General features: G+C 38.5%; 1 protein-coding gene across 2 annotated transcripts in view; it reads right to left on the bottom strand.

The window, feature by feature from the left end:
• Window positions 1–24,295, bottom strand: part of SLC12A1 (solute carrier family 12 member 1) — a 92,750-nt gene that overhangs the window by 5,256 nt on the left and 63,199 nt on the right. For both annotated transcript variants that reach the window (XM_072148243.1, XM_072148244.1), the window contains exons 21-25: window positions 13,954–14,094; window positions 4,704–4,829; window positions 2,360–2,471; window positions 1,986–2,072; window positions 442–577 (exon numbers count right to left, since the gene is read on the bottom strand). In XM_072148243.1, the coding sequence (XP_072004344.1) occupies window positions 442–577; window positions 1,986–2,072; window positions 2,360–2,471; window positions 4,704–4,829; window positions 13,954–14,094 (602 nt within the window). The remainder of the gene's footprint in view (window positions 1–441; window positions 578–1,985; window positions 2,073–2,359; window positions 2,472–4,703; window positions 4,830–13,953; window positions 14,095–24,295) is intronic.

The raw sequence follows: 24,295 nt of genomic DNA, 5'->3' as shown, positions 1-24,295 counted from the left end.
GCGGCGGGCTCTGGTTAAAACCGGGTGCCACTTAGACTCCGGTCCCAGGTAGTGGCTTGTGCCATCGTCCGCAGTGGTTCAGAGGATCCACAACCTCTAAGCCTGACAGCAAGTGAGATTTTTTTTTGTTTTTTAAGTGGTTGATTTCCTTTAGGAAGAGATGCATCAGAAGTGATTACTTCCTTGAAGAATTATTTCAGAAAAATAGATAAGTATTCTCCATGTGTTACACTGAACCATAGAACATATAGTAGAACAGAAATGAAGTGAGGCACTACTGTTCATTGTACTTTACTGAAGTATTTAGGGGGATGTCAAAAAAGAACACAAATAAAAATGTTCAAACTCTAGACTTAGCACAAGAATATTTCAGCTAACCAGGAAAGTTGAAGGCTTGTATAACATAAGGGTTCATTATTTTATGACAAACATGTGATATACCTTTTCTTTGAACATCTCAAGTTCTGAATCTGTTATTTTCCATGGATTTTCTCTCCTTATTTTCTCTGCAGTTGGTACGTCATTGGCACTTTCATGCAGCCTATAGGGCTCAATCATCTCTTCAAAAAATTTCCAGCTATTAAAACAGTAACAATACTGTGGTCAGAAAGTTTCACCAAGTAGAAGAAAGTTAATTTTAGTTAAATATTTTGTGACATATTTTTATATTGTAGGTTTGATTTTTTTTAATGACATATGTAAAATGCTAATTTCAATAATCTTGTTCTTGTAAATTATTAGGAGGCAAATGCCTTTAATGAATATAAATCGTGATTATTGTTGGTCCTAGCATTTATACATTTATGCAATTTGCCTAAATGGTAAGTTTTGCTAGGAAACATCTCGTTGCTTATACATTGACTGTACTTGCACATTAGAGGCAGGGAAAACACCAATACAGCCAAGATAAGTTTAAATTCTGTAACATGTGCAGGGTACACCATGTAGGTTTAACTCATGCCACAGTCTAAAAAAGAAGTTATAATAACCTCAATGGGGAACATATATCAGGACTTGTATGCCTAACAACCGGTGTTCAGGCCCTGAAATAGTTGCAATTCCTGGTGCACGGCTAGGAATTGTGACTATTTCCCAAGTAAAGGGGCAAGGCTGGCTGCAAATTGGAATGGCGTAGGGCCCTCCTGCCCCATGCCCGCACACATGCTACAGCCTCTGCCATCCCTTGTGGAGTTATCAAGAGGCCGGTGTCTGGGGCAGGGGCAACATCATATGGTTGCCGACTTAGCACCAGGGTATGATTAATGTGCCCAGTGAGTTTCTTTTATAAAAGAAAAAGTGTATGTTTTTCATGTCTGTAGGTTTTATCAGAATTTGCCACATTACAGCAAACTATGGACCAAAAGAGAGAACTATAGCCTTGTTAGCAAGTGGTCGCAAAAAAATAAGGAAAAAATATAAAGGAAATCTGCACAGGCGACTGTTAAAAGTGGAAAATCTTCTAAGAGAACTTCAATTACCTTAATGGTGACTGTGCAACCGCCCGCAACTCACGGCCCCATATACGGTTGTGTGTATGAGGCCTAAATCTGCTTACAAACGCTATTACTACAGCTCCATTTGACTATTGCTTTGAGACAGAGGATACATAAGGAACTTAAATGATGTCTCTGTCTTTGAGCATTTTAAGCTAACAAAATAAAAAATTTGATAAATTATGTGTATTTACGCACACATATTTAGTATTTTATGGATTTGTTTAATATTAATAGTATTTAATAATATTTAAGCAATATTAAAAATAATTAAGTATGGTAATAATCACAAGAACAGTTTATAAAACTTTATGGCAAATGTGCAGTTCGGACCATTCTCATAGTACCTGATCCGTGGGGCTCCTGTGCTGCTATACTGGTAAATGAATTTTACGGTACGCCTGCTTACTGAGATTTCTCTACCCATAAAACAGATCATAAAAGTTTTGTAGTTTGATGCAGCAAATCTGACAATATGCCACTGTTACATACCTTTCCTTGCTTGGCTTAGTGTTAATGTCTGCAACAATATATACATCGGCAAATTTAATGCGGAACTTACTGAGAAGTGCGGCCATCCTGCGAAGATAAAGAATAAAATATGAATGTAATGTGCCGGTGCTTCCTAACTAATTTCCATCCAAATGAAACGCTGCTAAAATAAATTCTACTGTAGGTAGGATATATTTTTCTTCTGCTCCAAGATGCTTACAAGAAGGAACCCCAGGGAAATAAATATATATATTTGATGAACATTTAATTAGAGTCTTTAAAGAGAATGATGAGGACCTGCTGCATTTACATAAGATTATTTTCAGTCTCTGAAGTTTATAAAATAAAGCTGGACAAACTATTTGCATAATTACGTCAATTTTTCATCCTCAATACGGTTCACTTTTCCACCAATAAATATCCGCAGTTTACAATCCTTCCATTTCTTTCTCAGAGTCAGAATGTGTGGAATAAGTAATGTCAAACCTGAAAACAAAACAGAGTTTCAAGATACGTACACTCTACCTAAAAAATGTTATTATAGTATAGTCAAAGCTATCTGGAAATACTACCCTGGTCTACCCCTGCCCAAATTATAGTCCATAAGGGCTTAGGTTGTGACCAGAAATTCAATCCTCCATTTGTTCTGACTTCGCTCTAAAGGAAACTTATACTCTATGGTTGTTTATGGTCCGAGATATTTTCAGTCTAGTGGCTAAACTAATCCTGCTTCATTTTGTTGTGAAAAATGGAAGGAAGATCTAGCAGATTTATCAATGGAAGATAATAATTAAAGCCACCAATATAAACTTTTTCATGTTGTGTCTCAAGTTTTCCTGATTTTCAGAGGTCAGGAATGCTCCTTCAATACAGGAATGGGAAAAAAATGGACTGTATGGTGTTAGGTGAATACTACAGTGGGATGGAGGGATACGACAGGGCGGCACTGTGTGAGTCATGGTTTCTGAAGGGAATAAGGAAAATTTGTTATAGGTTGTTAAATGGAGTATTATGCTACCAGCCACTTGAGGCCAAGCTACTTGCTGTACATACCTCCCCCTCACGGTCGTGTAAATGTAGCCTTAATCATGTTTTAAAGGAAATCTACCATTCAATTCCACCTCTACCAAGCTCCACCCCTACTTTGTGAACCTTTACATTGGTGATCAGCAGGCTGATAATCTTATTTTATCTATATGTAAATAATTCCCCAGTAGCGCTACTAACTTGCATTCTGTCTTCTCCAGTGCTGCCCATAGTAGATGATGTTATCTGGCTCTGTGAACTTCTTGTGAATGCATGCCTTAATCTCTCCTTCAGTCCCATTTGCTACTCACTGCCGGATGTGCTTGTGCAGCCTCAATGAGTAGCAGACGAAAAGCAGACGAGAAGTCTGCAGAGCTAGAGGGCATCATCTTCAAGAGTCATGGATGGAGGAGGCAGAAAGAGGGTTAGCAATGCTGTGAGGGGCGAGGCCGACAGGGCTCCGGTAATGCCTTCAAAGCTTTTGACTCATCTACATCTTAAATAAGGAGCCTGCTGTAAAGGTTTTTCATCAATGTCAATGTGCTCCTCTACCAAGCAGTGTTGGAGCTTGGTAGAAAATTGAATGGTAGATTTTCTGTAAGGCTGAGTAGGCTTGTATTCACACAAAAACAAGTTTCTTAAATGTATTCAGGATAACAAAATAACACATTCTCTAATTCACTGTTACTAAAAAAAAAATACAGCATTTAACAGATATAAGTCCAACCTGTTTTTATCAGACCTAGTGTACACAATTTCAGTTGCCCCTGGTTTCCGACCCTGTATCTTATGACTTTAGGGTTGGCAGCCATCTTGTTTTACTGTCTGACACTGTGGAGCTGAGAGCTCTCTCTCTCTGCTCCCTGCAGGGGCCCCTCCCCCTGCAATTCAGGACGTAGCTCACACTGATACACAGACTCTGACTTCCTGCCAGCAGCAGCTGCGAGCGGGGAACTATGAGCTACAGGCAGTTAAGTTCTTTATCTGGGGAGGGGGGGCACATTGGATCTAACAGTGTGTGTAGCTGAGATGTAACAGAGCTGGAGAGTGTCATTGTGTGTAATATGCATCTCATGGATTTTACACTGACCATCCCTGAGTGACAGGAGCTAAAACATCAATAAAACTTAAACGTAAAGTTAAATTGTAAAGTAAAGGGTTAAAAATAATCTTTATTGTGTGAAGATCACTAGGGGATTGAAATTTGAGAATTTTCTTTCATGGGCAAACCCCTTTAATTATTAAATGAAAACAATATTGTATTGGTTCTTTTGGAATTCATATTCAGTCATCCTTTTCTAAAAGGGAAGCTGTCAGGCACATCAAGCCCACCAAACTGAAGATCCTACCTCATTTTCTGTAGTGCGTTGCTCTGCATGTTGATATTGAAATGAGTCAGTGGCTCCTGCAAATTATAAATGAACCCCCCCCCCAACCTGCATTGTAATTCTGTGAATTGAGTCAGCCAGGTGTTCCTCATCTGAGTCAGGCTACAACTACAACACCCCTCCCTCCTTATCCCCCCTGCACACCTCCAGCAGTATCATTTATACCACTGCAGCTTAGCAGGAGGTTTGTTTACAAAAGGACAGAGGAGGACGGGAGTGTTGAATGCAAACTCAGATCAACTGAGGACCACTCAGCTGATGTGCCTGATCGGTTTCCTTTAAATATTTTTATAATATATCTTACCTCCATCATCAAACAGCCACCAGACATCAATAGTGCCCTTTCCCTGCTTCTTCTTAAATTGCTCACTAGCTTCCACAAGTCTCTGGTTAAACTCTCCCATATGCATTGGTGGAGCTGTACTGACTTCTGAAATGTAAAGCGAAAAAAATGGTCTAAATTGTCAAGATAAGACACCAGTAATTCCACTGTAGATGTCAGCAGAGCGCTGTTAAAATGCATCTTTGTATTCAAGAGTGAATTGGATTATAAAATCTAATATATTTAATGTCATAGTCGAAAACATGGAAATTTCAGCTGCCTAGAACAAAGGAAACGGATTTGTCAAATTAAGCAGAAGGCTGAAATGAGAACAATGCAAACAGTTTAGGAAATGTCATCTTAAATTATTTAGTAGATGTAAGATTATAGAGCACATTATTTAATAGAATCAGTCTTGACTTCTGTAATGTTTTTGTTTCCTGCAGATGCTTATTCTGTTTGTCAGATCCATTCTATATTGGTAGGTGGATTAACATATTTTACTCACAAACTGAAACCAACTATAAATAATGCTGCCCTTGTAGTCTTTCTCAATATGACATGTAAGTTGAAGTATACCTAGATATGATGGTTTGAAAAGGGCTTAAATGGGTATTTTCCCACTGGACATATAATTTAAAACACATATAATTTAATTCATTTGACATATACAGTATATATACAGGCAGTCGCCTACTTAAGAACGCCCGACTTACAGACGTCCCCTAGTTACAAACGGCCCTCTGGATGTTGGTAATTCACTGTACTTTAGTCCTAGGCAATAATAATCAGCTGTAGGAGTTATCAGAGGTGTCTTTAATTAGGCTTTATTGTTAATCCTGATTCTTATGACAATCCAACATTTTTAAAATACAATTGTCAGAGAGACCATAAAAATTGTGTCTGGGGTTACAATAATAAAATATACAGTTCTGACTTACATACAAATTCAACTTAAGAACAAACCTACAGAACCTATCTTGTACGTAACCCAGGGACTGCCTGTATATATATACATTTCTTCTAGTGTATGTTATTTAAAAAAATACCTGTGTGAAGATCATTTCCCATTAATATAACACATGTTGTCACTTAGAAACAAGATAGTTGGTATGTATAAATGTATGTATGTGTATATACTGTATTAGTGTATAAATGTATATATGAGTGCATAAATGTGTGCGTATAAGTGTATACAAGTATATAAAAGTGAGTGTATGAGTTTAGAGCTTTATGTGTGTATATAATATAAATGTGTGTACATGAGTGCGTAAATGTGTGCGATTATATAAACTTGTCGGTACCAATATGTACATATTTTTTAAGGGGGGGGCCATGCAGAAATCCGCTATGAGGCCCAAGCTCTTCTAGTTATGCACCTGGCGCTATCTGACCACTTGGATTCAGTGTTCATTATCACAGGATGGCTATGGGACATGCAGTGACTCCTGGACATTTCATAGGAAAAAACTATTTGTTTCTTTGTGCAATAACTCCAGCAGCAGTGGTTGTTTTCTCGTTTCTCGTTTCTAAGAGACACCATGGCTACTTTTATGGGAAATCATCTGCACATAGGAACATTCTTTTTAATATCATGCAATTGAAGAAATGTATATATATGGCATATATATTACATATATAAACATGTAATAGAACACAAAGCATGGACATTCTACCTTAATCTTCTGTTTTTTTTAATCTTAATTTATCTGATATTAAAATTGAAACTAGATACAAAAAAGAAATCTGTGTGTCCCATGAGCTTTACCGTTTCCCATGTCCCATGTAGAATGTTCCGTGTCTTCCTCCTCTGCTGTTTTTGCTGTAGTCTGCAACCTTATCTGTATCCCTTTGCCTGTAAGTGTGCTACATCTATATAAGAATCTTATATACACTTTACCAATATAAAAAGAAAAACCATATCATTTTGCATTGCTGTTTAAAGGGGTATTCTTATCTGGATGGGATTTCCTAAAATCCTATAAAAGGGTAGGAAGGGGTAAGGAAAAAAGGGGCTTGACTCCTGCTCCCAGGTCCAGTCTCATGGTGGTCTTCTGGCCTACAGCTGGAGCAACTTGAGTTCACTTTTTTTTCTCTGACCCGGCCCCAAGGGGGTTTCCAGGATTCCTGGCTCTTATGACATGTCTAAAAGATATAATAGATTTCTGGGACCTCCGCCTATTTAAGCAGTATTATTAAATCTACATCAGCCATCTCATGTGACTTCAGTTCTTCAATAGATTGTATCCTGATTGTATTCAGAAATTGTTACATTGTAGCTGCCCTCCTTTATAATAAAACCAGTTTATTGAACATGTTTTACTATCTGCGTAGAATAGAGGAATAAGCCTCAATGAAGTTATGGTAGAGTATGGGACTTCTCATTGTGCTGTGTCAGTTCTCTGTGAGCTGGTAGCTTTGAGAGCAATTACAGTGATAGATGGCCTGTCATGTGGGCAGTAAGAGTGGCGATTAGTAGCTCTTGACATGTTCAGTATTGCTCAACATAGCGTAATGGGAGAGGTGATAACACCATCAAGCTTTTGAAGAGCATCTTTCCAAATTGCTATCTTCAAAGAACATTGTCAGAAACAATTCACTGGTACTTTTATATTTACACTATTTGGTTTACACAAAAATTACAATAAATGTAGGAGTGATGTCTGAATGTGAATGAGTGCTTTGTTTTCATTTTTGTGTATAAATATAATATTTATTAAATGAAATATAAATAATATCCTAGTGTAGTTTAGGTTAAGCAGTACAAATGCTTCATGTTCAGATATGCAGGGGACAAGGGAACCTATTGAGTTTCATTAAAATATTCTGACACTGCTACCACTTCCATTGCTACCCTACAATTAATAGTCCTCATACAGGGCATTCAATGGAACCTTTAGTTGTCTGGTATCAGCAAAAAATAATCTTGATAATGATCAGAATAATCTTTGATGTGTCTAGTAGTATAGGGGTGGGGAAGAGATCAGCACATATTCAATGTATAAGAAGTCAAGGATATAAACACCTTGGTTATGTGACTGCATGTGAGACTGCTTTTAAAAGAAATTGCAGGTTACATTAGTAAATGACTAATCTTAATGTAGTTAACCTATTTTTATCTCAAAACCCCAAAAATGTGCTATTTAAATCATGACCAGTGGTTGTATGATGGTCCGTCTGACCTCATGTCCAAAGAAATGTGTAAAGTCAGATTTACACCTCGTTTTTCCATGCGCTCAGTGTCTTTATGCTGAAGGAACCCAAAGGTGTATACTGGCAGACAGAGGCATAGTTTTATATTGCAACGTATACTGTGCAGAAAGTAAATTTTTTTCCATTCTGCAGTCTCCAGCTGAACGACATATACAGTCACTCAGCAGGAGGGGGGACCCCAGTGAGGTCACTGTCCATATAAGTGACAGTGACATCACTTGGAAACACCCTGAACATCAGCAGAAGCCAGTCACCAGTTGCTGACAATGTTCACTCCTCCCCCCATAATAAGAGAAAGAGGATGCATCAAGTGACGTACCTAACTATATGGGTAGAAGTGTGAAAGTCCAAGGCAGCACTGTGTAACCATTGAGGCTGGGTGCAGGTCCATGGGTTTTCAGACATAAACCTCTTCATGTAAAAAATAGGAAAAACAGGCAGCACTCCCAGATTTCAGTGGAAATTAAGGTGAAAATTTATTTAAAGATGGCGACGTTTCACCACCTTTCTCAGGTTTGCCTGTGGAAGGTGTCCTAAACCGAAACGTCGTCATCTGGAAATAAATTTTTCACCTGAATTTTCACTGAAATCTGCGAGTACTGCCTATTTTTCCTATTCTTAACTATATGGGAATACAGTGGGATACATTTTTATTGTAAGGACATGTGAAACAATCTAAAACCAGTGCCTTGGGACAACAAATGAGACTGTCTGAAGATAGAAACAATATTGTAAATGAACTGCCTTCATATCCCATAATTACAATGAATGAGAATGTAGAATGCATTATTTCTATCACAATGGAATAACGCATGAAAATTAGACAGAATAATTCTGAAATATAAAGTAGTTAGAAAGTTTCTCAAGCATCAAAGGTCCAGACTTGTGAACACTTTTGTGTGTCTGGTCCTTTTTATTTTTCTGAGTATAAATAGCTCTTGACAAGTTTATTCTAATGTTATTATCATACAGACTGTGCCATCCTATCTATCTCACTGACCCTGTCAACACCAGCAATCGAGAATTGAATGCATATATTTGTATATCAAATCATTCTAGTCAGAATAAAATTACATTAAAATACAATGTATGATCAGTTTGCAGAGAACATGACATAGGGTTGAAACTGAAAAGTTGATAATATATTTAAATTGACTTGTTTTGTGAAAGATTCCTATTTTAGATCAAGTTCATTTCCCCTGGAGAGTGATTCATATTCATAAATGTTTTGTGGGTTCTGTATGCTGCCGTATTATCTGTCCAGCTGTCTCGCCTCATGTGTCAAGCTTTTACCCTCATTAATGCTTTGAAACTGACAAAACTAAAGTCTTTACACTATTTCAAGTAATAGATAAAAATAATTCCTCCAAGATTACCGAAATCCTTGTAGTTGACTTATCTGATTAACGTGCACCATATTATCTTTCACCACGTATGGCAACTTACAACGTTAGCATCCTTAAATCATTTTCTCCACTTATTACTGTGCAGTTGGTGGTTTTCCTCCAGCCCCCACCATTTCTGCAAAATCATTGCTGTTCCTTTTGGCATTTGCTATCCATAAAAGGATACTGTCTGTTCTCAGGTGAATAGTTCTGGACAGTGGGAAATGGATCGACATTGCCCACTTGACAGAAGACTAGGGATGAGCGGAGTTTGGACTTTAAACAAAAGTTTGTTTGGGGTCCCAAAACCCCAACCTGGGGTTCTGTCTTGCTCCTACACCACACTGCAATACTACAGTATTGCAGTATATGATGAACTTCCTACTAATCTGTATAAGTGTCCCACCGGCAGGGTCTGGTGTAGAATTGTATGACAGTGCTGCCGTCTGTAGGATATACCATGATTCCAGGAGTCCTCCTGATGTATCCAGTGCCCTGAAGGAGTGTTCTTTCATCATATGCTGTTACACAATGCGCATAGAAGTTTATGATAAATGTCCTCCAGAGTTCATATACCCCCATATTCCCCCCAGAGAAGAGTTTCCACTTGCCCTCTTTGTAAACGCTGCTTTATACACCACCACATGATTATTAAAATGATGAACTGTTACCTAGAGGTGGAATGGTCAATGTCAATGTACAGTATCAAGCCACAACACTTTCTATCATGTGACCTATATGTGAATTGTGCATCTGGGCAATAGTGTTTTTCTGCATTGAAATTTTCATATGTGTTTTGCAATCTTTTTAATTATTGGACTAAACTTAGATAACCTATTGATTCCTTTTTTTCTAGTTGTTAGAGTTATAAACTTGTGGCCGACTTTTCAAGTGCACTTAAAATAGACATTTCAACTACTTTTAACTATGTCCAAACTTTGCATCCTTTAATAATTGTTGCTCCACTGCCTTCTGCGCTGCTGAAATTTTATTTCTGTATTACCCACCATTTTCTAAATTACTGTGGTTAGTTTTATCACTTCACTTGCTGTTTAGGCTGGTTTCTACTGTCAGGTGGGCTGAGATGGACCATCTGACAGTAGACGGCCTAATTAGGATATTGCTCAATAGTAGTTAAGTATAGAGCCTAATTAGCATATCTATTAAAGGTTCCAAGAGGTACAGACCTTAAAGGGAATCTGTTATCAAGAACAGGCACAACAAACCTTACTCATCCTCCACTGTGCCTTTGTTGAAAAGTGCAGCATAGTGCAGTCTATGTTGGCGTCGCCCATTGCCACTTGGCTTTGCCCATCCCCGTTTGGCTCTGCCCATCACGGGGTGCATGAAATGGTGACAAGATCTGCAGTTTTCCACACAGTGCTCACTGATAATTACACTATACAGTGAGAGGGAAATCATTTTGGCAAGGGCAAAAAAAGGACTTCCTGGGGCACATTTACTTAACTGGTCCGTGGAGTTCACCGAAAGTGCATGTGCAGTGATTCACTAAGATCATGCGCCCGATATCCTGCATGTGTCGCCTCCCCGCTTAGGCCTGCCGGAGTTCACCTTCTTCTTCCTGGTGCATGTAAGTACATTGTCTTGCAACACAATTTGAAAGTTAAATCCCGCGCTCAGTCCGAATCAGTCGGATCGTCCAACGGTACGCGCCCCCCCCCCCCCTGATTTCTGTTGCATGAAAGCCAGCACAGCTGCGCCAAAAAACCATCGCGTGAGACACAATCCAAGTGCAAACCCATGTTAAATACCTGTCAAAGCTGCGCAAATCCCGAAAATGGCAAACAGTCAAACGAAAGTGAGTAGCGTGACCCTTAATAAATAAGCCCCACTGTCTGCTCAGGCCAAGATATGAAGAGACACAGAGCTGTCAATCAAAAGAAGGAGGCAGGGTTCACTGGCAGCCTGGAGAAACTGTGACTCTTCTTTTCAGAATTGACTTTTTGCCTGCTAATTTGCATATTAAAAATGCTCTAATTAAGGTACAATGGGGCACATTTACTAATATTATTGCAAACTGCACTAGGTGTGGCTTGCCTGTGTATAATGTAGGGGGCCCCAGACTCGTGGGGCTCATTTACTTACCCGGTCCAGTCGCAATCCAGTGGCGAGTTCTCGGACGAGGATTCGGGTTCTGCCAGGATTCACTAAGGTCGTGCGCCCAATGTCCTCCAGGTGTCGCTGCTGTGCCGAGGTCCGCTGGAGTTCACCTTCTTCTCCTCGGTGTATATAAGTGCTGTTCTTGCGACACAATTTTTTAAAAAAATACCTCTGGTTTTCCTGGGGCTACAGCCCCCGATTTCCGTTGCATGCAAGCCGGTGCCAATTCGACACAATCTGATTGCGTGCGGCAAAAACCAGAGGCAATTCAGGGACAAACGGCGATTCAACCCCTTAGTAAATGAGCCTCATGGTGTCTGGTGCCCGTTTTTCATGAATCTGGAGCTCCCTGAACTGGCCCAACAGAGTGCACTACTTTTTTCTGGTCTATCTTTAACATGAGACGTGCAACACACTTCTGTCGGACTTGCATGTTAAATCTGGCGCACAGGCCATCTGAGCACCGGAACGCCCTCTAATTTTTGTTACATGGTGTCTAGTGCAGCTTTGCCTCAAAACGATTGTGTGTGACACAAATGTGGTACAAACAGTTCTTAAATACCTATGTATATCAGTTTACACTAGAAAGAACGTACAAAGTCCGACAGAAAACTGGCGCAAAGCCCTTAGTAAATGTGCCCTAATGCCTCAGTGGCAGATCATTTTAGGTGATATAGGGAGGACTTTATCACTTTACCAGCAGGCATTACGGGTGTGAGGGGTAAAATTCTGCTGACAGGTCTTCTTTAAGTTGTCCTTTTTAACTACTGCCAGTAATTAGGGTTAGGACTGATAAATTAGAAAACATTATCAGGTACAAAAATATGCTATATGTGGTATTTTACAATAACTATATCAGCATGGGCAGTGGAGGTTCTTCAGCTTAGACCCAGTACACATAAACTTTTGTGGTGTCCATTGATACATTCGGTTAATTTTAACAGCAAAAGTAGCGTCGGCTGCAGCACTTTTTTGCTGTTATAAATAATGGAAGTGTATTAGAAGTGAAACTTGGTTACATACAAGTTAAAGGGAACGGTTGGTAAAATTTCACCATCAGTTTTAGGTTTCCATTATTCCATTCCGTAATGGAATGGAGTAATGGACACCACAAATAGTTGTCCGAACTTGTTCTTAGAGAGTTCTCTACATATCGGTTAATCAGTGGAGCAAATTTATTAAAAATGTTAGGTAAATGGTTGTAATAGAATCAGTAAACTTAGCAAGGCTGTCATTCATTTCACTCTTTCCCCCAAAATAAAACTTTACAAGTTGCTCTGTACTGGTTTCCCTAAGAGTAAATGCAGGAGGTGTAAAGAGTAGGAAGTGCTTCAACCAATTGCTGCTCAGTGATGTTAGAGAAGGAGGTCACTTCTCCTGTACATTCACTTGGTGAATAAAAAATAAAATAGAGTAGTAATCGCACAGTAAATAAAGGTTGGCCCACTAGTACCTGTCCCCTGAGATAAGGAGATTACCGGAGCCAGGCTTGGAGCGTTCTGGAACACGGAATGTCCAGTGTAGTAGATCATCAGTGAGGTGAAAAAAAGGAACGAGCGGTGCCAATGCAATAGGTAGAATTTAGGATTTTTATTGGTAAAAACCAGGGGTAGTGTAAAAGCCAAGGCTAACAAGTTTCAAGGGAGAACCTCCCTCTTCTTAAGACCCAGACAGCTGAGAGTTAAGGGACCAGCTGTCTGGGTCTGAAGAAGAGGGAGGTCCTCCCTCGAAAAGCGTTACCCTGGGCATTTACACTACTGCTGGTTTTTACCAATAAAAATCCTAAATTCTACTTATAGGATTGGCGCCTTTTGCCCGTGTTTTCCTCCTCACTAATGATTCACTTGGTGGAGGCACAGATCAGCTTTGAAGCCTTCAAGTAAGGTATCAAAGTGTATAGACATCTTCCTAGAGTTTTTTTTTAAAACATACATTTGTGTATTAGAACTTTGCAAACTTGTACAAGACATGCAAATATGCTGAATGGTGAACTGGATGTATTGCCGTCAGCAGCGAAAAATGAGTCAATAGCTTCTAATACTGGAGGCCGGTATACAATAGAATATACTGCATCACATCTAATTTATGTATTTTCCTGCAATCACTTTATTTGTGAATACATAAGCAGGAAATCAGGCTGCTTACCATGCAATAAGTGTGAACTCCCTCCAAGCTAAATGCAAATGTCGCTATAGCGAAAGTACGCTATTATTTAGTGGAAGCCATTCTGACAGCTGAACATAACATAAATAGTTATAAGTAGAAATCCTTGTAATGTATATAAATGACATAGCTATTCCTTCAGGCTCTAATTTTAATTTAGATGAAGTCATATATTTTCCTTCCGGGAACCATTTTGCAAATTATTCAGAAAATGGAACAACTGAAACAAACACATTGGAAACTTTTTTCTAGTTTTCCCTCCTGGAGGATAACGTTCGCTTTAATTCTAACTCTCTCAACTGTACAAAGGTGAGTTATATCATGAAGAAAGCCGGCGGGAATAGTATTACCTTTCTTAGATGCTTGACTGGAAATATTCAGCTTGTTGGATTTAGAGAAGAACCTGCGAAACCTATTTCTGTCTTGAAATTCACTCTCTTTAATGGCTGCTTCCAGTGCCAGTCTTTCTTGTTCAAGTCTCTGGAACTCTTCTAGAAAATCAAATATGAAGAAAGAAATAGTTATGTGTAAAGTTGATTCTGAAAACTTACTTTTTTTTTTAGACAAAATAAGTTTTAAAATAAGGAATCCTAATTAGGTTGTACCAGCTTTTCAAGGATAAGGGTGAGGGGTTGACTACTAGGATCTCCACCGATCACAAGAATAAGACCTCCAGCAATCCAAAGAACAGGGTCTGTTCTCACTAATGGGTAAAATGTAACTTATGGTGATTTGGGCAGCAATTGGAAACTGTGTGTGGCAATAACCTTGCATATATTTTTGTAGACAGTAGTTGCACAATTTTATTGGGACACCTGCCAACTGCACAAGTCATATGGTTTTGTTTGTACCATCCTTATTCTACAGTTTTTTAATCAAGTAATTAATATTTAACTGTTTTGCAAGTCAGTTTTTACAACACAATAAAGAGAAAGCCAAACCAAACCTCAATCCTCCCAGGAAACTCACATAGCACAAAAAGCACATATGTAACCATTTACAAAATTCAAGTACAATACACTCAGGAATCACAATACACAGGGGCGTAACTACAGCAGTAGCAGCCATAGCAGTCGCTGTGGGGCCCACAGTGTCAGGGGGCCCCAGCATTTACCCTGACAAACTAAAGAATGAAGGATGCGCACCATTATGTACATATTGGGGCTTATTTACTAAGGGTCACGGATCACACTTTCGTCCGTCTGTTACTTTTACACCTGGAAAATATAAATCAAAGGAACAACTTGGAAAAATGGAGCTGCAATCCAGATGAGACCCATTGCTTTATTACCACCACCAAACTCAAGGAGGAAGATGGACTGTCCTAAACAGCTCACAGATGGCGCCAATGGCTCTAAATACCAAAAAGATGGAATCCTACTGAATGAATCCCAACAATGGTATCAACCATGGTACAGTTACAGAGAAGAGCAAATAAATTGCCCTCAATGCCACAGCATGAACCCCCATGTCCTCCCAGGCCCTTTATCTTTATCCCCTTGTTAATTAAATTAGTCCTTCCAATTACTGACCCATTACAGAATATTCATCAACGTGGAGTCTCCAAAATTATTAGTCCCTGCCTTCATCATTTTCCACATGGACAACTGCAAAATCACAGCTACTCCCAGCTAATTCTCTAATACCCTTCCAATCTATCCCTAACTTGCTGTCTGGCCAATCCATGTCTCTCTTCTTTGCATCTCCTCTCTGCCAGTCTGCGGGTCCACCGGTTACCCACTGCACAGCGTATTCAGATTTAATTATTATTCATGGCTTACAATCTTTCCATAACCTGTCCCCTCTCTGAATTAATCAGCCAATACCATCCCACACATAATCTGTATTCCTCACAGGACCTTCAGCCTAACTCTATAACATCCACTCTTCTCCTGTGCATCCCCCATACTCTGGAACTCTCTACCAAAATGTGTCCTCCACCTTTCAAACATAACCTGAAAATCCACCGGTTTAGCATCACCTACAACACACAATAACTGCACTGCTCTGCTTCCTCACCTTGTGTCCCACATTTAGATTGTCATTCCTCACGGGCAGGGTCCTCCTTCTACATGTTCCATTTGTACTTGTTTGAAAGGGGTATTCTTGTCTGGACATTCACATTTAGTTTCATTAATCTGCCATATGTAAACATTTCTTCAATTAGATGTTATTAAAATTAATGTTCCTGTGTGGAGATAATTTCTCATAAATGTAGTGATATGGTCCCTTAGAAACAAGACTGATTCCTTGGATACGACCACCTCTGCTGGAGTGATTACACCAAGAAACAAAAGGTTTTTTGTAAATAAAATGTCAGGGAGTTACTTCATGTCCCACAGACGTCCTATGGTAATAAACGCTGAAGCCAAGTGGTCGGGCAGGACTCAATAGCACTTGTCTGGCCAGTGCTGCTAAAATGTAAGGTGGTCGTATCCGAGGAAGAAATTTAAGAAATGTTTACATATGGCAAATGAATTAAATTAAATGTGAATGCACAGATGGGAATACCCCTTTAATGTAATGTATGTGACCAGGCAGGTCCTGGTATTGCTGCTTGTAAGGAAAGTCCAAAAGACTAATGATATCACAACGACTAAGGAAAAGCATCTGATCATTTACTAATTTCGTTTTCCTCAACAAGAAACGTTATCCAGATGAATGTAAATATACATTACTGTTGTGTTAATATTTTTGAACTTACCAAAAAATTTGAATAAAATAATGGCTAATTGATATCCCAATTGGCACATATTTCCATCAGAGAAGAGGCATCATTAAGCATGAAGAGGTTTGTTATCCATTAATGTGATAGAGGCGCTGGACTGTGGCAAAGGTTCCTCACCGGGAAAGTTACCTTTTATTGTACAAGAATGAAGTACAGAGCTAATCTTCCTTGTCTGGCAAATGGCGTATAAAAATGGTTTCTGCACAGTGCATAGTCAACTGATAGCAGCTTCAATTACTCATCTGACACTTACGACCGCTAATACTTCTTCTTTAATTAGGCTCAGCTATAATAACACCATGACTGTATTTAATGGGATATAACACTAATCATGCATATGATTCATTTAGAAAGGTGATCACTTCTAATTCTTTTTAAAGGTTTCCATCAAAAATCTATTTTCATGTACTGTGTTCCCAAACCAGGTTTCCCATATATCTATTCCATTACATGTTGTGTAGGTGTCTGAAAGGGTAATCTGATTTCTATCTACCCCTTCACTGCAACGAGGGCTAAGAGTTCACCTTTGGAAATTCAATTTTTGTTGGGCTACTTTTTTACATTGGCAGGTTTAAATACCTCTTCATCCTGCCATTTCTATTGGGTAAGCCACAACATTAATAATAGTATACAACAAGGCACCCAGAGACATTTCCTGGAATGTAAGCTGACCATTGAGCAATTTTTCTGGCCTATTAGGGCCTTATTAAGATGTAAGATGACTACTTTCCCAGACAGACCTGGATTTAGTTGGAGCACACTTGCGATCTATGTTCCAGCTGCACCATGGGTATATTGCCCTATAGTCACACTTGGGTCATTTGAATACAGAACAGTGGATCCATGGGAACGCAGCATCAAAAACTCTATTATAAGGAGTAACAGCTTATTCTACACAAATTGCACACAATATCACATGTTGAATGATGGTGGTGATGGTGCTTTTTGAAGGCAGGATGGAGATAGAATGCATTTGTGACAGTTCGCTTTTCAACATTTGAAATAAATCCAGAGCACCCTAGTGCACCCCAGAAAAGCTCATCACTTCATAATATAAAAATTTCAGTCAAGCATTGTGAAGCTATCATACAAAAAGTCACACTTAAAGGCATTGTCCATTTTCAGCAAGTAATTGTTATTCTTTATGCAATGAAAAGTTATACAACTTTCCAATATACTTTTTGTAATAAAATTCCTCACTGTTGTCTAGATCTCTTCTTGCTGTCATTCTATAGAAAGCTTCATTGTTTACTGGTCCAAGGTCATGTGATGTCACACAGGTGCACGGCTTGTTACAGTAATCAGAGCTCTTATAAACAAGCCGTGCACCTGTGTGACATCACATGACCATTGACTGTCGTTTATCCACAGAAAGTAAACAATGACGCTACCTATAGAATGACAGCAAGCAGAGATCTAGACAACAATGAGTAAATGATACAAAACGTATACAAGGAGATTGTATAACTTTTCATTACACATACTATATCAACTACTTGATATCAAAGGAAAACCTCTATAACCCCCACAAAGCTGCATGTGCACAAAAATTCAAAAAAGCCAGCCCAAAAATTCTGGTGTAGATCTGTTGATATATTCCCCCCTATATGTTCAGTGCTGACTTCCACCCTTTGTCATTATATTACATTTTCTGTAATAGATGCTATGTTGATTAATATTACTTACGGGACTGCAAGAGGCCTTGAATCCTGTTTGGCAAACTCTACCCTGAGGTGATGGCAAGGGTGCCCATTTAGAGGGCTCTGAGTGCCACCTCTGGCACCCGTGCCATAGGTTCGCCACTACTGCCCTAGTGATAACTATTTAAGAAGTGCACTGTTTTACAGAGATAGTTTGGAAAGTTCATGCAATACAAAATTAATTTCCATAAGAACATGTTTTACTCCTTGTTCTCCAGCAGATGGCAGAAGATCCATTCCGGCAAGGATTCTGCAATCTTGCTATTTAACACCACTCAACAATAATACTTTTGTCTGTGAAGTTGCCATAAAAAATAATTAAATTAATTAATACTTTACACAAATATATATCACCTCGAAATCACCTTAACTATGATATGTTATGTTGCTTACAATATACATATTATCCTTATAAGATAAGAGATCCTGCATATTTGCTGTAGAAATTTGCCATATGCTAATACCCTAATATTGGGCCATTAAAGTTCTTTCATTTTCCCTTCTATTTGTTTTGCAGTATCAAGAGCTTTTAGGCAAACCTATATCTTTCATTTAAGTCAAGAATTTAGGATTGCAATAGAAGAGCTACCCAGTGCATCTTCTTAAGTGCAGCAGTAGTACATCACGGGCAGCAGGGACTTTCCGCATCGTGTGACATACTACTATGTACTCCTTCTGGCACCGGCTGCTGAATGGAGCCGTTGCCAGAAGCTGCGGATGTCAGCTGCATATTACAGCTGACACCCGCCTCTAACACCTGCAATCACAGATTTCTCCGATCGCGGGAGATAACTCCTTGCACGTCGCGGTTACGCATGACCAAGGCATGTAAGGGGCTTATGCACTCTGTTAGGTAAAGAAAAGCTTGAACAAGCGATCAGGGCATCTCTTGTTCCAGCCAACTTGTAAAAATAAAATAAAAGTTTTTTGAACACTTAATAAAGTTTTTATAATAAAATTAATGAATTAAAAAAGGTTAACAAATGTCATAAAAGTTGTTTTACATACGCTGAGGAGTGTGGTTTCTATAATGGGGTAATTTATAGGGTTTTGCTATTATTTAGGACTCGCAAAATGACTTGAAATCTGAGCAGGTCCCTCAAAAGTATGATTTAGCGTTTTTATAAAAATGCGAAAAATTGTACCTAAAGTTCAAAGCCCCATAACATCCGACAAAAATGAGAAGATGCATAAAAAACTATGACCACATAAAGCAGACATTCAGTAAATGTTTAGAAAATTTAGAATTTTTGCAAATTTTCACCAAATTTCTGTTTTTTCATAAATAATTGCAAAATATACCACCAAAAGTTATAACTACTTTTATTGACAAATGTCAGATTTGAAAAAAAGGGCTATGTCAGAAACGTTAAAAGTGGCTTCGGCGGTAAGGGGTTAAGTATAGCAGCCTCTCTGTGCCATTTTCCTGCTCTTTCTCCTCTAGTGAGCAGTGTTTCCAAGATCCCTCTGAGTTCCATGTACAGGAGGTTAATGATTATCCCTTTTCATACCTAGAGCATATTATCCTTGACCATTCAGAAATTTTAAAAGGCTTCTTTATCTTTTAGCTGTTATTGGAGAGCACAACAGAAATCTGATTAATTGGAACCTGTCACCAGATTATTACTAATAAATCTAATAAAATGCTCCCATAGTACCATACTAACTTGTGCTGACACTGGGGCAGATTTATCAAGCTGTCTAAGAGCAAGAATGATTTTAGTTGCCCATGGCAACCAATTAAAGCTCAGCTTTCATTTTACCAGTGCTCATGAATATTTTAAAGGAAGCTGTGATTGGTTACTCTTAGTCAGCTTGATAAATCTTTTACAAAGTTTACTTTTGTCATCTGCGCTATCAATTTATCAAATTTTGTTGAAAGTTTAATTAGACTTTAAGAGGGATGGGATTAAAAAACAGAAGAGGCTCAGTTTGAATCGTTCTTTTGCAGACTATCTGCCTCTCAGATAAGAAGCAACCTCACTTGAGGTATGTACTGGCAGTAAGTAAAGGGAATTAGAATGGACAAGTTACTGGTAGATATATTTTACTGTCCAATTATCTAATATATATTGGGGGTAGAGGGTCTTCAATAGTCTCTTCATTTTAAATATTTAGTGCATAAGCAGATGAACTTGTTAATACAACCAATGACTCTGACAAATCAAGTATTCATAATTTCTATTGTAAGGATCAATTTGTCTAGTCTAGTATCTTTCTCATATTTCGGTTCATGATTGTGGATGCTCTCAACAGCATTTTCTGAATGAAAATTCCCCTTTTTTTATTTAACCCATTAAGGACGCAGCCATTTTGTAGCTTAAGGGTCAGTCCCATTTTTTGGATTCTGACTTGCGTCGCTTTATATGGTTATAACTTTTGAACACTGTTACTTATCAAAACGATTCTGAGATTGTTTTTTCCCCACATGTTGTACTTCATTTTAGTGGTAAATTTTGGCTGATAAGTTTTGCGTTTATTTACAAATATAAGAAAATGATGAATTTTTTGAAAAATTTGCTAGTTTTGAAATTTGAAATCTTTGCGTTTTCAGGCAGATAGATTTACCACCTAATTAACTTGCTGTATAACATTTCCCATATGTCCACTTTACATTTTCATAATTTTTGAAATGTCTGGATAATTTATTTTCATGTCCCGCGGCCTACAAATCGAATCGAGTTTCTGTATTTTCAGAATTGACTATTTTGTGGATAAATACTTAATTCTACATATTTAACATCAAAAACCCCTATATAATCAACTTATTTTCAAATCTGCACCCCTCAAACTATCAGAAATAGCTTTTAGGAAGATTGTTAACCCCTTGAGATCTTCATAGTAATTGAATCAAAATGGAGGTGAAATTTATAATGGTCAAATTTTGTTGGTTATACGTTCATTTAACCCCCCCCCCCCCATGTCACTGTTACTTGTTTTAAGGTGCACCGCGAGAAGGGAAGGAGGAACCTGCAGCTGCCAGGATTTTTGCTACCTCATTGGCTAGTTTTGCAGGCTATAAAATTTTAGCTTTTCCGTTATTGGGGCCAAGTGACAGCATTTTTTTTGTGGGAGGAGATGCTTTTTCCAGTGTTACCATTTTGGGGTTGGTATCCCCTATTGTTTAAAATGTAGGAACTTTTTTTTTTTGAGGGCAGGAGTAGAAAAGCATCAATGCTGTACTGGATTTATTTTATTTTTTTTGGTGTTCACCCTATAGCCTTATTATCATATTATTCTATGGCTCGATACAATTACGGGGGTTACTGTACCTGAATATTTTTTCTAACATTTAACTAAATTTGCCAAATAAAATTTGAGGAAATTGTGGGGAAAAAATCGATCATTTTTGCATTGCCGGCTTTCAAGTGGCATAACATTTTTACTTTTTTGGCTTCAGAGCTGGTTGAGGGCTTGTTTTTTGCAGGACATGTTGTACCTTGCAACAGTATCATTCTTTTATACTATCATTTACTTTTATACTACGGGTTGTTATGGACCCGGTGATACTATTTATGTGGGGTTTGTGTTATGATTTAGACTTTTTTTTGTGTTATATGTCTCTTTATAGGTTATGTGGATTATGGGCATTTATATTGATTTATGGCTTTATTTTTTTTTTTAACTTTTTTACTATATCAACCATGGGCCATGAACAAGCAATCATCTAATTGCTTGTTCCTGATAATATCCTGCAATACTGATGTTTTGCAGGGTATTATCAGTGTCAGCCTATGCACATGCATAGGTTGACATTATGCCTTTAAGATGACGTCAGAGACGCCATCTTTCAGGCACTGACGGCAGGCAGCCCTTGCCTCGGGGCTGCCAAGGAAACGATCGGCGCCTCCCAAAGACGGCGTGGGAAGGCGATCATAGTGGAAAGACCCCCCCAAATGTAGGTTAAATACCACGGTTGCGCTGACTGCGGCATTTAACAGGTTAAACACCCATGATCGGAGCCCACTACTAACTACCAACCTTGGGTGTTACACTGGGGTGTCGGCTGTTAGTTACATCGTGTACCCCGATGCCAGTTCGGCTCAGATCTTGAGCCAAGACGGCATCAGCTCTGTGTCCGATATATTGCGTTAAGGCAGAGTGCAAACAGGTTAAGATAGATGGAAACATCAAAATTGGATTATGGGCCCATTAGATGGTCTTACTCTTTGCCTGGCAGATAACTCTAATGTATAAGCAGTATGTCCACCACTAAACTATTCGAAAGAGCTGAAATAGCCTAAAAGGGGTTGTCCCATATCAGCAAATTAATGCTAATGTTTTTATGATAAAAAGTTATAAAGTGGCTTATAACGAGCCGTGCACCTGTGTGACAATGGTCAGATTTCTGTCCACTGGAAATAAACAATTAAACTTTCTATAGAAGATCAGCAAGCAGAGATCTAGAAATCCATAAGGAATTGATACAGAAAGTATATTGAAAAATTATATAACTTTTCATCATACAAACAATAACATTAATTTGCTGTAATGGGTATACCCCTTTGTGTCAGACAGGAGCATATCTAGGAGAGACTGGGCTCAGACTTCTGTATGGGCCCACCTTCCCTTTAAAAAAAAATCTAGGCACATGCACACATGTTTTTACATTGATTCACATTTATATACCTATATATAAACACACATACAGTTATAGGCTCATACACACAAATTTATACACTATTACATGTATACACACATTTATACAATGACGCCCACACTTTTATGCACGTTATATACATTTATACACATACTCACATAAAGTATATACACACCATATTATTATATTGTGCAGCATAATATGTATATAGTAGATCACATCCTCCATTCTTAAGTGTGTCAGGTCAGGCAGCCAGGCCCCTTAAGAGCTGCTTACGCACCTTATCTTAGACTTGTCCTAATTCTCACTGTACAAGAACCAAAGAAAGTGGCCAGCAGCAGGGTCATCTCTATTTGGTGCCCCTTATAAACTCTATGCCACTGTTTTGTAACAACGTTAAATAGCTGATCATAAACCCTTGCATTAAGAAAATTGAGACAATTCTTTTGTCTTTCATCCTGAATACATTTCCCATTCTTATTCTCGATGTTCTTTTCCTATTGCTTATATATTTGTCTCCAGAAGAAGATGGAATGTGGAATTACAAGTGACGAAGTATAAATCATGCATGTTATCATCATAACTGAATGTGTCACTGTGTGCTACAAACCATTACTATACTGGTTCAGTCCACCAGTTCCAGGACATTTATTACTATCATAATTGATGTCACTTTCATTGAATGTAACATTTTCCTTTACACCCTGTTCTCCACTTTCATGAAATGAGTTATGGCAATGCAAGGTGAACAAGAGAACGTGTATTTCATTGCTTTCCAATAAACAGATTACAGGAAATTCACAGCTCAAATCTGAATTAATTATAGCTTTGCATAAAACTGGTAATTTGTGAGCATCAATCCCTGAAAAGGAATAAAACAAAACTATAATTCAATTTTTGATCCCCTATAATTTGATATAGTAGTGCCAGGAAGCTGCGATTTCAGTATCTGATGCTGGACTTAGATGGTCTGCAGCTATTTCATTGGTAGAGATTAGTTGTGATCATCCTAATTAACAATTTTAATTCTTTATAAAACCTATGGGGGGCATTTATCATACGCCGGTGTACAATAGCACCCCCACTGCTCTGGCGTAGCCGGATACATTTAGAGGCTCCAGCCTCTTGATGTATCTGACAGGGGGCCTGAGGATAAATAGTTCCCCCCCCCCCCCCCATCTACACTTTGGAGAAAATTTTTCAGGGAATTACAAATTTTGATAATCGTAATTCCTAGCAGACAAATAGGAATGACAATTATTTACCCCCTTATGCCACCTCAATGCCAAGAAACCAGGACTAAAGTTATACTGTAAAAGGTGAATTTCTGCAATAAAAATCTCATGTATTTGAGTGCTTTCTGCCAAAAGTCTATAGTCATCTGACTTGCCAAGTGTACCTCCACTACTCTGCCCGCTCCTCCAATACTCCGCATTTCTTGTTACACAGGGATTTGGAAGCTACAACTAATCACTGACTGTAATGAAGAAGATAGGTCCTCTGTGATAGGACATCATTGCTAACCAGAAAGTGGGGGATTGGGTAGAGCAGCCAGGAACCCATTAGGTGAGTATAGCATTTTTTCTTTTTAACTATTCTTTACGGTGAAACTGCAAATGGCTCATTAAATAAGTTATGGTTCCTAGCCTTTTTTAAATATAAAT

This window comes from Engystomops pustulosus, chromosome 4 (genome assembly GCF_040894005.1).
Source record: "Engystomops pustulosus chromosome 4, aEngPut4.maternal, whole genome shotgun sequence".
Classification (NCBI taxonomy): Eukaryota; Metazoa; Chordata; class Amphibia; order Anura; family Leptodactylidae; genus Engystomops; species Engystomops pustulosus.
This window is presented reverse-complemented; position numbering and strand designations above follow the sequence as displayed.